The following is a 14,045-nucleotide window of genomic DNA, read 5'->3' on the forward strand; positions in this document are numbered from 1 at the left end:
TTGCTTTGGGTAGTATCGACATTTTAACAATATTTGTTCTTCCTATCCAGGAGCATGGAATCTTTTTCCATTTCTTTGTGTCTTCTTCTATTTTTTTCATAAGCTTTCAGTGTATAGATTTCCGTGTATAGATTTCAGTTTTCAGTGTGTAGATTTTTCACCTCTTTGGTTAGATTTATTCCTAGGTATTTTATGGTTTCTTGTGCAATGGTAAATGGGATCAATTCCTTGATTTCTCTTTCTGTCACTTCATTATTGGTGTATAGGAATGCAACCGATTTCTGTGTGTTGATTTTATATCCTGCAACTTTGCTGAATTCATGAATCAATTCTAGCAGTTTTTTGGTGGAATCTTTTGGGTTTTCCATATAGAGTATCATATCATCTGCGAAGAGTGAAAGTTTGACCTCCTCCGGCCGATTTGGATGCCTTTTATTTCTTTGTGTTGTCTGACTGCAGAGGCTAAGACTTCCAATACTATGTTGAATAACAGTGGCAAGAGTGGACATCCCTGTCTTGTTCCTGACCTTCAGGGGAAAGCTGTCAGTTCTTCCCCATTGAGGATGATATTAGTGTTGGGTAGTTCATATATGGCTTTTATGATCTCAAGATATGCTCCTTCTATCCCTACTTTCTTGAGGGTTTTTATCAAGAAAGGATGGTGTATTTTGTCAAATGCTTTCTCTGCATCTATTGAGAGGATCACATGGTTCTTTTCCTTTCTTTTATTGATGTGATGAATCACGTTAATTGTTTTGCGGATATTGAACCAGCCCTAGATCCCAGGTATAAATCCCGCTTGGTCGTGGTGAAAAACTTTTTTAATATATTGTTGGAGCCGGTTGGCTAATATCTTGTTGAGGATTTGTGCATCCATGTTCATCAGGGAAATTGGTCTGTAGTTCTCCTTTTTAGTGGGGTCTCTGTCTGGTTTTGGAATCAAGGTAATGCTGGCTTCATAGAAAGAATTTGGGAGTTTTCTTTCTGTTTCTAATTTTTGGAACAGTTTCAAGGGAATAGGTATTAACTCTTCCTTAAATGTTTGGTAGAATTCCCCTGGAAAGCCTTCTGGTCCTGGACTCTTGTTTTTGGGGAGATTTTGATTACTAATTTGATTTCCTTACTGGTTTTGGGTCTGTTCAAATTTTCTATTTCTTCCTGTTTCAGTTTTGGTAATGTATATGTTTCTAGGAATTTGTCCATTTCTTCCAGATTGCCTATTTTATTGGCATAAAATTGCTCATAATATTCTATTATTGTTTTTATTTCTGTTGTTTTGGTTGTGATCTCTCCTCTTTCATTCTTGATTTTACTTATTTGGGTCCTTCCCTTTTTCTTCTTGATCAAACTGGCTAGTGGTTTATCAATTTTGTTAATTCTTTCAAAGAATTCTGGTTTCTTTCTGGTTCTTTCTTTCTTTCTGGTTTCATTCATCTGTTCTACTGTTTTTTTTGGTTTCGATAGCATTAATTTCTGCTCTAATCTTTATTATTTGTCTTCTGCTGGTTTTGGGTTTTATTTGCTGTTCTTTTTCCAGCTCCTTAAGGCATAAGTTTAGGTTGGGTATCTGAGATCTTTCTTCCTTCTTTAGGAAGGCCTGGTTTGCTATATACTTCCCTATGACCACCTTTGCTGCGTCCCAGAGGTTTTGGGTTGCGGTGTTAACATTTTCATTGACTTCCATATACTTTTTAATTTCCTCTTTAACTTCTTGGTTAGCCCATTCATTCTTTAGTAGGATGTTCTTCAGTCTCCAAGTATTTGTTACCTTTCCAAATTTTTTCTTGTGGTTGATTTCAAGTTTCATAGCTTTGTGGTCTGAAAATATGCACGGTATGATCTCAATCTTTTTGTACTTACTTAGGGTCATGCTCTCTCTTAAAAAAAAAAAAAAAGAACATGTTCGAACTTAAGTGACCACCAACTTAACATAGACTGCTATACACAAGTGGATGTTATAAATGAATGCCATGGTAACCACAAATAAAACCTATAACAGATACACATACACAAAAAGAGAAAAGAACCCAAGCATAACACTAAAGAAAACCGCCAAACCACAAAGGAAGAGAGCAAGGAAAAAAGAAAAGAACAGAGAAGAACTACAAAAATAACCAGAAATCAATTAACAAAATGGCAATAATTATGTACCTATCAATAACTGCTTTTAAGTTTAAATAAATGCTCCATTCAAAAGACAGGTGACTAAATGAATAAAAACCAAGACTTGTCTCTAGGCTGTCTACAAAAGACTTGTTTCAGACCTAAAGATACACAGAGACTGAAAATGAAGGGATGGAAAAAGATATTCTGTGCAAACAGAAGCAAAAAATTAAAAAGCCAAGCAGAAACACCTATGTCAAACAAAACAGACTTTAAAACAAAGATTCTAATAAGAGATAAATAAGGGTATTACATAATGATAAAGGGATCAAGCCAGCAAGAGGATATAACAATTGTAAATATCTATCCACCCAACATAGAAGCACCTAAATACATAAAGCAAATATTAACAGACATAAAATGACAATACTAATATACAATAATAGCAGTGGACTTTAACACCTCAATTATGTCAACTGATAAAATATCCAGACAGAAAATCAACAAGGAAACAGTGGCTTTGAAATACACATTAGACCAAATGGACCTAACAGATACAGAACATTCCATCCAAAATGAGCAAAACACACATTCTTTTCTAGTGCACATGGCATATTCTCCAAAGCGGATCACATGTCAGGCCACAAAACAAGCCTCACTAAGTTTAAAAACACTGAAATCATATCAATTATCTTTTCCAACCACAACAATATGAAACTAGAAAGCAATTATTTAAAAAACAGAAACAAGAAAAAACACAAATACATGGTGGTGAAACAACATGCTACTAATCAGTCAATGGGTCAATGATGAAATAAAAAAGGAAATAAAAAAATACCCGGAGACAAATGAAAATGGAAACGCAACAGTCCAAAATTTTGGGACAAAGCAAATGCAGTTCTAAGACAGAAGTTTGCAGTGATATAGGTACACCTCAAGAAACCAGAAAAATCTCACATAATCTGACCTTATAACTAAAGAAACAAGGAAAAAGAACAAAGCTTAAAGTTAGAGGGAAGTAAATAAAAAGATTAGAGCAGAAATAAATTGAGACTAAAAAAAAAAAGTAAAGATCAATAATTGAATAAACAAAATTAATAAACTTTTATACAGATTCATCAAAACTCTAATAAAATCAGAAATAAAAGCAGAAATAACTGACACCACAGAAATAAAAAGGATTCTAAGAGAACACTACAAAAAAATGATACGCAAACTGGAAAACATAAAAGAAATGCATCAATTCCTAGAAACATACAATCTCCCAACACTTAATAAGAAATAGAAAATTTGAACAGACCAGTTACTAGTAGTGAAATTAAATCAATAATCAAAAAACTCCCAACAAACACAAGTCCAGGGCCAGATGGCTTCAAAGATGAATTCTACCAAACATTTAAAGAAGAGTTAATACCTATTCTCAAACGATTTCAAAAAATAAAATAGTAAGAAAAACTTCCAAAGGCATTCTAACAAGACATCATTAGCCTTATACCAAAAGCAGACAATGACACTACAGAAAAAGAAAACTGCAGGCCCATATCCCTGACACAAAGACAGGTGCAAAAATCCTCAAAACATTAGCAAACCAAATTCAACAACACATGAAAAGGATCATTCACCACTACCAAATGGAATTTATTTCAGGGATGCAAGGATGGTTCAACATTCACATACTAACGTGATACATCGCATTAACAAGAAGAAGGATGAAAACCACAGGACTGGGCACCTGGGTGGCTCAGATGGTTAAGTATCCAACTCTTGATTTCAACTCAGGTCATGATCTCATGGTTCGTGAGTTAGAGCTCCACATCAGGCTCTGTGCTGACAGTGCAGAGCCTGCTTGGAATTCTCTCTCTCTCTGCTCCCCCCAACTCGTGTGCATGTGTGCTCTCTCTCTCTCAAAATAAATAAACTTAAAAAAAAAAAACCATAGGATCATCTCAATAGACGCAGAAAAAAGTATCTGACAAAATGTAACATCTCTTCGTGATAAAAACTCTCAACAAAGTGGGTTTAGGAGAAACATGCCTCAATATAATAAAGGCCATATATGAAGCACACATAGCCAATATCATAGTCCATAGCAAAAAACTGAAAGCTTTTCCTCTAAGATCAGGAATAAAACAAGGATGTCCACTCTCACCACTTTTAGTCAACATAGTACTGGAAGTACTAGCCACAGCAATCAGACAAGAAATAAAATGGATCCAAATTGGTAAGGAGAAAACAAAACTGTTACTCTTTGCAGATGACACGAAACTATATATAGAAAACCCTAAAGATTAAAAAAAAATAGAATAAATGAATTCAGTAAAGTTACAGAATGCAAAGTTAATACAGAGAAATCTATTGTGTTTCTATACAGAGAAGGAAAAATAATAAAATAATCCCATTTACAACTACACCAAAAAGAATAAAATACCTAGGAATAAATTCAACCAAGGGGAAAACCCATACTCTGAAAACTGTAAGACACTGAGGAAAGAAATTGAAGACAATACATATAAAAAGATATGCCATACTCGCGGATGGGAAGAATATTGTTAAAATTCCCATATTACCAAAAGAAATGTACAGATTCAATGCAATCCCTACCAAAATAACTGCCGTGCTTTTCACAGAATTTGTACAGATAATACTAAAATGTGTATGAAATCACAAAGACCCCAAATACCAAAGCAATCTTGGAAAAGAAGAAGAAAGCTGGAGGTATCACGATTCCAGATTTCAAGATACACTAGAAAGCTATAGTAATAACCTGGAAGAATATGGTACTGCACAAAAAAAGATCAATGGAAAAGGATACAGTGGTTGGAAATAAAACCATGCTTTTATGTGCACTTAATTAATAAAAAAGGAGGCAAGAATATGCAATGGGGAGTGGGGAAAAGATGGTCTCTTCAATAAATGGTTCTGGGAAAACTGGACAGTTACATGCCAAAGAGTAAAACTGGTACGCTTTCTCATATCAAACACAAAAATAAATTCAAAATGGATTAAAGACCTAAATATGAGACCTGAAGCCATAAAATTCCTAAAAGAAAACACAGGCAGTCATCTCTTTGCATCAGCCTTAGCAACATATTTATGGATACGTCTCTGCAGTAAAGGGAAAAAAAAAGCAAAAATAAACTATTGGAACTAAACCAAAATAAAAAGCTTATGCCCAGTGAAGGAAACCATCAGCAAAATGAAAAGGCAAACCTACTGATGTAAGATTTTGCAAATGATATATCTATCTGTAAGGTGTTAATATCTGAAATACATACAGAACTTCTACAACTCAGCACCAAAAAAAACCCCCCAAAGAATACAATTAAAAAGTGAGCAGAGGACCTGAAGACATTCTTTCAAAGATGACATACAGATGGCCAACAGACCCACAAAAAGATGCTCAACATCACTAATCATCAGGGAAATGCAAAATAAAACCACAGTAAGATCTCACCTCACACAACAGTGAGAATGGCTAGTGTCAAAGACAAGAAATAATATATAAGGATGTAAAGAAAAGAGAAATCTTTTGCACTGTTGGTGGGAATGTAAATCAATACAACTGCTATGGAAAACATTATGGAGATTCCTCAAACGATTGAAAATAGAAATACCACATGATACAGTAATTCTAGTACTAATTACCTGAAGAAAATGAAAACATGAATTCAGAAAGATATATGCGCCCCCACATTTACTGCAGCATTAGTTACAGCAGCCAATATACGGAAGCAATTCCCAGTGTCTACCGATAGATGGACAGAGATGTGGTATACACACACACACGGAATGGTCAACCATAAAATGAAAGGCATTTTGCCATTCAAAACAACATGGATGGATCTAGAGGGTATGTAAAATAAGACAGAGAAAGACAAATACCATAGGATTTCACATATATGTGGACTCTGAATGTCAAAACAATAAACAAACAAACAGAAATAGACTCAAATACAGGGGACAAACCGGTGGTTGCCAGCAGGGAGGCGGGTGAGTTGATGGGCAAAATAAGTGAAAGAAATTAAGAGGTACAAACTTCTGGCTATAAAATGAGTAAGTTACAGAGATAAAACAAAACAAAGCAAAACAAAACAAACAAACAAAAAACCACAGTGTAGGGAATATAGTCAATAATGTAACATTTGGGGCGCCTGAGTGGCTCCGTCGGTTTAAGTGTCCGACTTCAGCTTATGTCATGATCTCGCGGTTTGTGGGTTTGAGCTCTGGGCTGACAGCTCAGAGCCTGGAGCCTGCCTCTGATTCTGTGTCTCCCTCCCTCTCTCTGCCCCTCCCCTGCTCACACTCTATCTCTCCCTGTCTCTTAAAAAATGAATAAATGCTAAAAAAGAAAAAGTTAATAACGTAGGAACATTTTATGATGACCGAGGGTGACTTAATTGTGATGAGCACAGAATAATGTACATAATTGTAGAATTGTTATATTATACTTGAAACTAGTAACACTATGTCAACTAAAATAATAAAAATTTTTAAAATCTTACGAATAAATGAAAAGGGTCACCATCACCACCTCAGCACTACGAAGCCTTCGTCAGACTGCTAGCTGTTCTTTCATGCCCATTATCCTCTTTTCCTACAGTCGTGGTTTGCACTGGGCACACCGCTACACTGCTAAAGACGACGTTTTCCAGCCCCCACTTGCAGCTAAATCGATCATCAAGTGACTAATCCGGCCAGCTGTAGTATGCACTACTAAGAATTCTGATATCCTTTCCCTTCCCCTTGAAAGGACCAGAACATCTATCTTGGACCCAGAGATGACATTACCAGGACTGAATGACCACTTCTGCTAGGTGAGACCAAAATAAACAACGAAAATAGAGAAACAAAAAATGCTTTTATATTTTCTAAGCCATTGAATTCTGGGTCTCTTTGATATAGCCTGTGAGCCTATACCCTAATATAAATCCCCTGGCTAACTCTTTTAGGTTAACAATAACTGACCATGAAATGCTGTTCTCATGTCATCAGGCAATTAAGTCTGACCTATTCCCACCTCTGTAAGAAGACAAATCATAGTCCAGAACTTGTTCCTCTGAACAATCCCTATTTTTCTAGGAAGAGTTCCATGTGCTACATTTGTTTATTCCCGTGTGGTTCATCACACATTAGGTAGGTATCACAAAGTAACTCCTCACTTTCCAGGAATCTCAAAGATATGGTGATGTTCACATTACTGATGCATTTTCCATCAGATGTCTTTTGCCTGACATTCTAGCTTTAATACCCCAAATCAAACTACCATCCCGTATCTGTGACGAAACAAGTCTTGATGCAAAAAATACCTAAAGATGACAACCTAGGACCATTAGCTAATAAAGTGATGTAAATGAGTGAAAACTCAGTGATCAACTATTCCAAGTCAGTTAATACATGTCCCGCTATGGCACTGGAGACTAACCTCTAAAATGGCTCCCCCTACATCTCGATTGTTCTTACCCTAATCTCAACCTATTATGCATATAAGTATGATCACTTTATTCAGTGATATGTAAAAACTGGTCACCTACCAATGATTTCAGTAAAGTAACAGTAATGGATTATACTGAGCTGTCCATTGTCTACTAGTCATTCTTAAAAAAAAAAAACAACAGCTTATATATGGGAACGTGAGATGGGCTATAAGGGGTGGGGAATCAAAATCACGGCCTCAGTTTTTCAAAGTCATCTTTAAAGGCACCTGGGTAGCGCAGTCAGTTAAGCATCCAACTCTTTATTTCGGCTCAGGTCACAATCTCACGATTCTGTGAGATCAAGCCCCACCTCCGGCTCTGCACTGACAGTGCAGAGTATGCTTAGGATTTTCTCTCTCTCTCTCTCTCTCTCTGCCCCTTCCCAGCTCACGTGCTCTCTCAAAATAAATAAACATTAAAAATAAAATAAAATAAAAGTCACCTTTAATCAGGTAGGATTTTTTTCCCCTGGACAATTTTCATGCCCTCAAAAAGGTGCACCATCCCTGGGAGTACCGGGAACACAGGTCGATGCATGGAGTGGACGGAGCAAGTTCCTGTTCCATCTCCTGGTGCCAAAATCTTGTGATATATTGTCCTCAGAGAGAGGACATAGCAGATATTCAACTGATAAGAGCAGGCACTACACTTGATCCTAGCCAAAAGGCCAAGAAGTGATTAATCAAGTAGCATCTTTAATCGATGCACATTTTGGGAACACGAATGCCAATTAGTTCATTAAAATATGCAAGTTTCTGGAGTACTTCATGAAATCAAATCTAAACAAAGAAACAGAGCTATCGAGTGACTTAATACAACATTTTGTTCTAAAACAAGACATGTGGCAGTTTTTCCTCCCTTCCTAGCTCCACAGCCCCATTCTCTCAGGAAAAATGAAGAAAACACAATAGCCCAAGAATCATAAAATTGAAAAGCTAACAAGCTTTCTGAGATTCAACATGAAATTAAGACAAATACAGTAAGACCAAAGGGTTTGACCAAGTCTTGGGGATATGATTGTACATTATTAAAATCTGAAATTTAGGGATGAGATGAAAAGCAAAATGGTATCTATTATGGCAGCATAGCTTAAATCCATGCCAGTTTCGAGGTCTTATGGATATTTTAAGGCTAGAACAATGATAGCAAAATCTATTTGTTTCCAAAAGCCAATTACAGAAGCCTATAAAGACAAAATTTAACTCACCTTCAGCATCCTTAACCATATCGAGTTTAAGAGCCTTTGTTCCATCAAAGCAAAATGCCTTGATGGAATTCAGCCCTAACAATAAAGCATTCTGTTTTATTTTTTCTACTTTGTTGGATATTTTATCCAGTGCTATTACTTCTCCCTAAAAAACAAACAAACAAAACACATAAAAATAAGGTGTATACCCAAAGCAGTCATGAAAACTATTAATACTGTGGAAAACTGATGAAAAATTATGGTCTTCTCTATTTTACTACCACCCTTAAAGGTGACTTCGTTAAGCATCTGACTGTTGCTTTTGGCTCAGGGCATGGTCTCACGGTCATGAGATCAAGCCCTGCATCCTTCTCCATGCTGGGTATGGAGCCTGCTTGGGGTTCTCCCTCTCCCTCTCTCTCTGGCCATACCCCACTCGCTCTCTCTTAAAATAAACAGTTTTTTTTAAAAAGTCAATGAGGATGATACCACACTTCTACAAATGCCTTGTGACATTCATATGGTTTTAAAAATATGCTATGAAATGATATTGCAGAGATGGTGAGATTAACTCTTCAATGTCTTTTCTTGCTTTTTTTTTTTTATATACAACATCCTTGTATGACATGTGCATCTAATGCATAGACAACAATGCTGAAAATTTGCTGATGATGTTCCTAAATGTGACACAAGGTTAGTGGTAGACACAGTTTTCCTATTAATATTTTGACAAACAGGAAAACCATTTCCAGAGAGTTGAACTGGAAAAGTAAGCAACAGCAACTGGAATAAGTTTCAAATGCATTACTGTGGTGATGGGTGAAGGCTACTTTTACAGAAGTACAAGACTAGAGGCTACACTCACATAAAACCTGCTTAAATATCAAAATAAATAACAACACATCAAGAACAGCAATAAAATCTGGAATTCACGCAAGCTCAAATATTTCTATTCAAAGTTGTTCATTTCTGCTGGCGGCCCACTATGGGGAATTGCCTAACTCCAACTCAACTCTCCACATATCCCCCACGCTTTGGCACTCACCTTGCAGTCCCTTGCCTTTCCTACTTGAGCTGAGCCATAGGACTTGCGTCAGACAATGGGATGACAGTAAATGTGATACAAACAGAGCTGTGGAAAGGACTTGAACAGGTGGCTTTGCTCTCTGCTTTGCCCTCTGTGCTCCCAACCTTCAATGTTTGCCCTCTGCTGGGGTAGTCCCCTGACTACCCCCTAGCAGGTACATAAGAGAAAGGAACCAGCAGCAGGGTACCCCAGTGGTCTCTGCTGAGGTCACTTTAGATAAGCCAACACCAGCCAAATTCAAGTGAATGAGCCCACCCAAGACCATGGGAACCCCTAGCTGGCCTGCAGCTGATCAGGTGCACAAGCAAGCCCTGCAGGGATCAACTGAATCCCAGATTCCTGAGCTGAATAAATGTTTAGTCGTAGGCTGCTAAAGTTTTTGTGGTCGTTTTTACACACTAGAAAACGGAACAACAAAACATGGACACACTTAAAATACCCAGATTCTCTTTGAAATGACTTCTTATTAGAGAACATAAAATATCTGTGAATAAATACTTCTAAGCCAACACAATAAATATCATATACCATAAATTAAGTGGGGGGGATTATGATTACTTCTTCAAGGCATATCATAATCTTCACAATTAAGATTTCAAGGAATCTAAAACAGGATCTGCATTTACACACCACAACTCCATAAAATGAATCTTGTTCTGCATTTTACACTCTGGTGATATTTAATGCATTTTTCCTTAAAGTTTTTACTGTTACCACTTTAAATTCTTTTTGGATAAACAGGAATATAAGTAAACAGGCAAGTATATCTCCTCTAATGAACCCAGAGTATTAATTCCACAAAATTTAAACAAGTATCTTTTTCTTCCTTACTTACCTTAAGGCCACTCACTGAGGTTATACTAGTGTTACCGCAAGTGTGTCTGTGTGTGTAGGGTACCTGTGTACAGAAGGCATACATATACACACGCAGTACGTATATATACAGTGCCTATATATAGTGTTTGTAGATAAACACATACAGTGCAGAGACAGATTTTAACCTTTCAGTGTAATTATTAAAAATATAAATTTAGGGGCGCCTGGGTGGCGCAGTCGGTTAAGCATCCGACTTCAGCCAGGTCACGATCTCGCGGTCCGTGAGTTCGAGCCCCGCGTCGGGCTCTGGGCTGATGGCTCAGAGCCTGGAGCCTGTTTCCGATTCTGTGTCTCCCTCTCTCTCTGCCCCTCCCCCGTTCATGCTCTGTCTCTCTCTGTCCCAAAAATAAATAAACGTTGAAAAAAAAAATTAAAAAAATATATATAAATTTATACATGTTTTATCCCTCTGTGACACAGTGAATGTTTCAGAAGTTACGACAGTATTATATACTAATATGCAAGCAATGTGAATTTTCATCAGAAGTCTTCAGATAAAATGATTTGCACTAATGAAAGGGAAAAGTTACAATTTCACCTTGACACAGTAAATGTTCCTATTATTTTCTGTGCAAGATTGCTTGTAAATCGCTTAAGCATCCTAAAAACCATCAAATACAGATCAAAAATGATCACCTGGCAAAGTCCAACACCTGGCACTTTGGGGAGTGGGCAAATATTACTTCTATGAAGTAAATCAGCTAGAGCAGAAGGGCTTTGGTAAGCCTTACGGACGTGTATTTCTATGCCAGAAAGTCTCACACCTCAGGTAGGTAAGTTTTTATTTATAAATTAGTACTGTGACAAAAATTGTTGAGTTTTCTAGGTGCCTAAGAAATCCTCCCACTGAAGAAATGTGAGCTAATTCAGAAAATCAAGAATGGATCCACACTGCCTCAGTCTTTTACTGTCCTGGCTGTGCTCCTCACCCAGCTTAGATTCCACGTGACATCAAATCACTCTCTTCTACACATGCTTTTGTGTCTTAGATGTAAGCATGGCAAAAATGCTGCTGTGGTTAAGCTCCATTCTTCACCAACCTCCTGTCTACCCCCAGGCAGCTTAAAAAAAAAAAAAAAAAAGCCCATCATTATCCCAACTAATCCTGCCTCAAATTCATGACCTTTGTCTTCAGGGAGCCCACAGTGCTAACTGGATTCCTATGGCGTGTCCACACCCGTCCTCACTTCCACTTCCTGGACTGGTATTTCCTACCTCCTAGCTCTTACCGCCTCCTTCCCCATCCCCATTTTCATCTGATGACCTTGCTTCCTATTTCACTGAGAAAAGCAAAATGATCAGAAGAGACCATCCAGGTCCTCCCACACTGACCAGCCCACCAACAGCTGCACCTAGGTACTCAGCCTCCCTTCTTATTTCCATGGGATAAACTGTCACAGGCTACCAACTAAAGCCACTTGTGCATCAAATCCTAGCCCATGTCACCTCCTCAAAGATACTGTCCAGGAATTTTCCCTGCTTTCTCTGGTGTTACATGTTTCCCCTTTTAATGCATCTCTCATTAGCCTATAAACATTATCATTTCTCTCATCCTAAAAAAAGTATTCCCTGAGTTCACCTCCCACTACTGCCCCATTTCACTGCATTCTTTTTTTTTTTAATGTTTATTTATTTTTAAGAGAGAGAGAGAGAGAGACAGACAGACAGACAGACAGAGCATGAACAGGGGAGGACAGAGAGATAGGGAGACACAGAATCCGAAGCAGGCTCCAGGCTCTGAGCAAGAGGTCAGCACAGAGCCCGATGAGGGGCTCGAACTCACAAACTGCGAGATCATGACCTGAGCCGAAGTCGGACGCCCAACCGACGGAGCCACCCAGGCGCCCCTTCACTGCATTCTTGTACAAATAACTACCCTCACCATGACCAAAGGAGCTGTTTTGATTCACTTTTTCAGATTCTTCTCATTCTCAATCCAAGCAAGCATTTCCACTCACCAAAACTGCTCATGAGAAGCTCACCCATCACCTACGTGGTGCTAAGTCCACTGGTACGTCTTAGTCCTCCTTTTACGGGCCCGGCAACAACATCTGACACAGTTGATCTCTCCATTACCTTTCAGTCCCTTCCTTCGCCTAGTTTCCAGGGTAGCACACTCCTCTGGTTTCCCTCTGACATAGCTGGCCACTCCTTCTCCTTCTCCCAGCTTCTGAATGTTGGCCCATGGTACCCAGGCAGCTCAGTCTTCTGGCCTCTTCTACTCTCTACTGCCACCACGCTAGTTTTATGCCTTTACGCACTGTCTATATGCTGATGAGGTTCAAATCTCTATTCCGTATATGTTTACATTTCCAATCCAAAGTTTTATTTCCAGTCCAGGCCTCTCTCCTGAACTCCCGGCTCAAATACCCAATTGCCTGTTCAACGTCATCCTCTGGATGTCTGACACTTCACTTTATTATCTCCAAAACTCAATTCTGACTTTTCCCTGCAGAACTTGCTCCTCCCAGTCACCCCCACCTGGTTCTCTCTCTCCATTTCCTCAGGCCCAAATCTGGAGGAGTCACCCTCGATTATTTTCTCATGGCCACAATCCACTCCCAGTGCGTCTGCAGCTCCTTACAACCTCACCTTAAAAACCACTCCAGGACTTCCCGCCTCCATGACGCTTCCCTGAATTACGGTCTCCTAACTGGTCACCCGTGCCCTCTTACAGCTTCTCTTCAATGCAGTGGCCAAAACGATACTTGAAATAGTAAGGCTTATGCCACTCTCTCTTCAAAACCTCCAACGACTGCCCATCACTCGAGTGCAGGTGAAGTCCTGACACACCCTGCAGGCTGCTCTACCCAAACGTCCTCCCCTGGGCCCTCCCTCTCCGACTGCTCTTTCTCTACCCGTCCTCCTCAGCAAACTGCAGAGGCTCCTCAAACAAGTCAGGTGCCCTCCAGCCTCGGCACACTTGCACTTGCTGTTTCCTCTCACTAAAACACGCGTTCCACAGACCTCCACATTGCTCAGCACCTCTAAGTCTTTCCGCAGAAGCCGCCTTCCCAGTGTGGATCTCCCTCCCCACCCTCCTTCAAACTGCCTCCTCACTCTCCCACCCCCCAAGAACCCCAATTCCCCTCACCTTCCTTCACTTTTCACCGTAGCCCTTATCGCAATCACATATGCCAGACCCTGTATTCATTTAGTTTAGTATCTGTCTCCTCGCAACTAGAATGCAAGCTACATGAAGAAGGTGATTTGGGTCACTGTGGTTTATTGCTACACGCCCAGTCCCTGGCACATGGAAGTACTAATTAAATATCTGTTTAATCAACCGAACAATCAATTAAAATCTGACTTCAGATCA

The 14,045-nt window shown here is 38.9% G+C and overlaps 1 protein-coding gene and 1 non-coding gene across 7 annotated transcripts in view; both read right to left on the reverse strand.

The window, feature by feature from the left end:
- NSUN6 (NOP2/Sun RNA methyltransferase 6) overlaps positions 1–14,045 on the reverse strand; it is a 77,044-nt gene that overhangs the window by 25,557 nt on the left and 37,442 nt on the right. For all 6 annotated transcript variants that reach the window (XM_023256412.2, XM_023256410.2, XM_045060969.1 and 3 more), the window contains one exon: positions 8,785–8,929. In XM_023256412.2, the coding sequence (XP_023112180.2) occupies positions 8,785–8,929 (145 nt within the window). The remainder of the gene's footprint in view (positions 1–8,784; positions 8,930–14,045) is intronic.
- On the reverse strand, positions 8,068–8,256 carry LOC111561598. The gene has a single exon (XR_002744240.1). It is a non-coding gene; the product is annotated as a U2 spliceosomal RNA (small nuclear RNA).

The sequence above is a fragment of the Felis catus genome, chromosome B4 (genome assembly GCF_018350175.1).
Source record: "Felis catus isolate Fca126 chromosome B4, F.catus_Fca126_mat1.0, whole genome shotgun sequence".
Taxonomy (NCBI): domain Eukaryota; kingdom Metazoa; phylum Chordata; class Mammalia; order Carnivora; family Felidae; genus Felis; species Felis catus.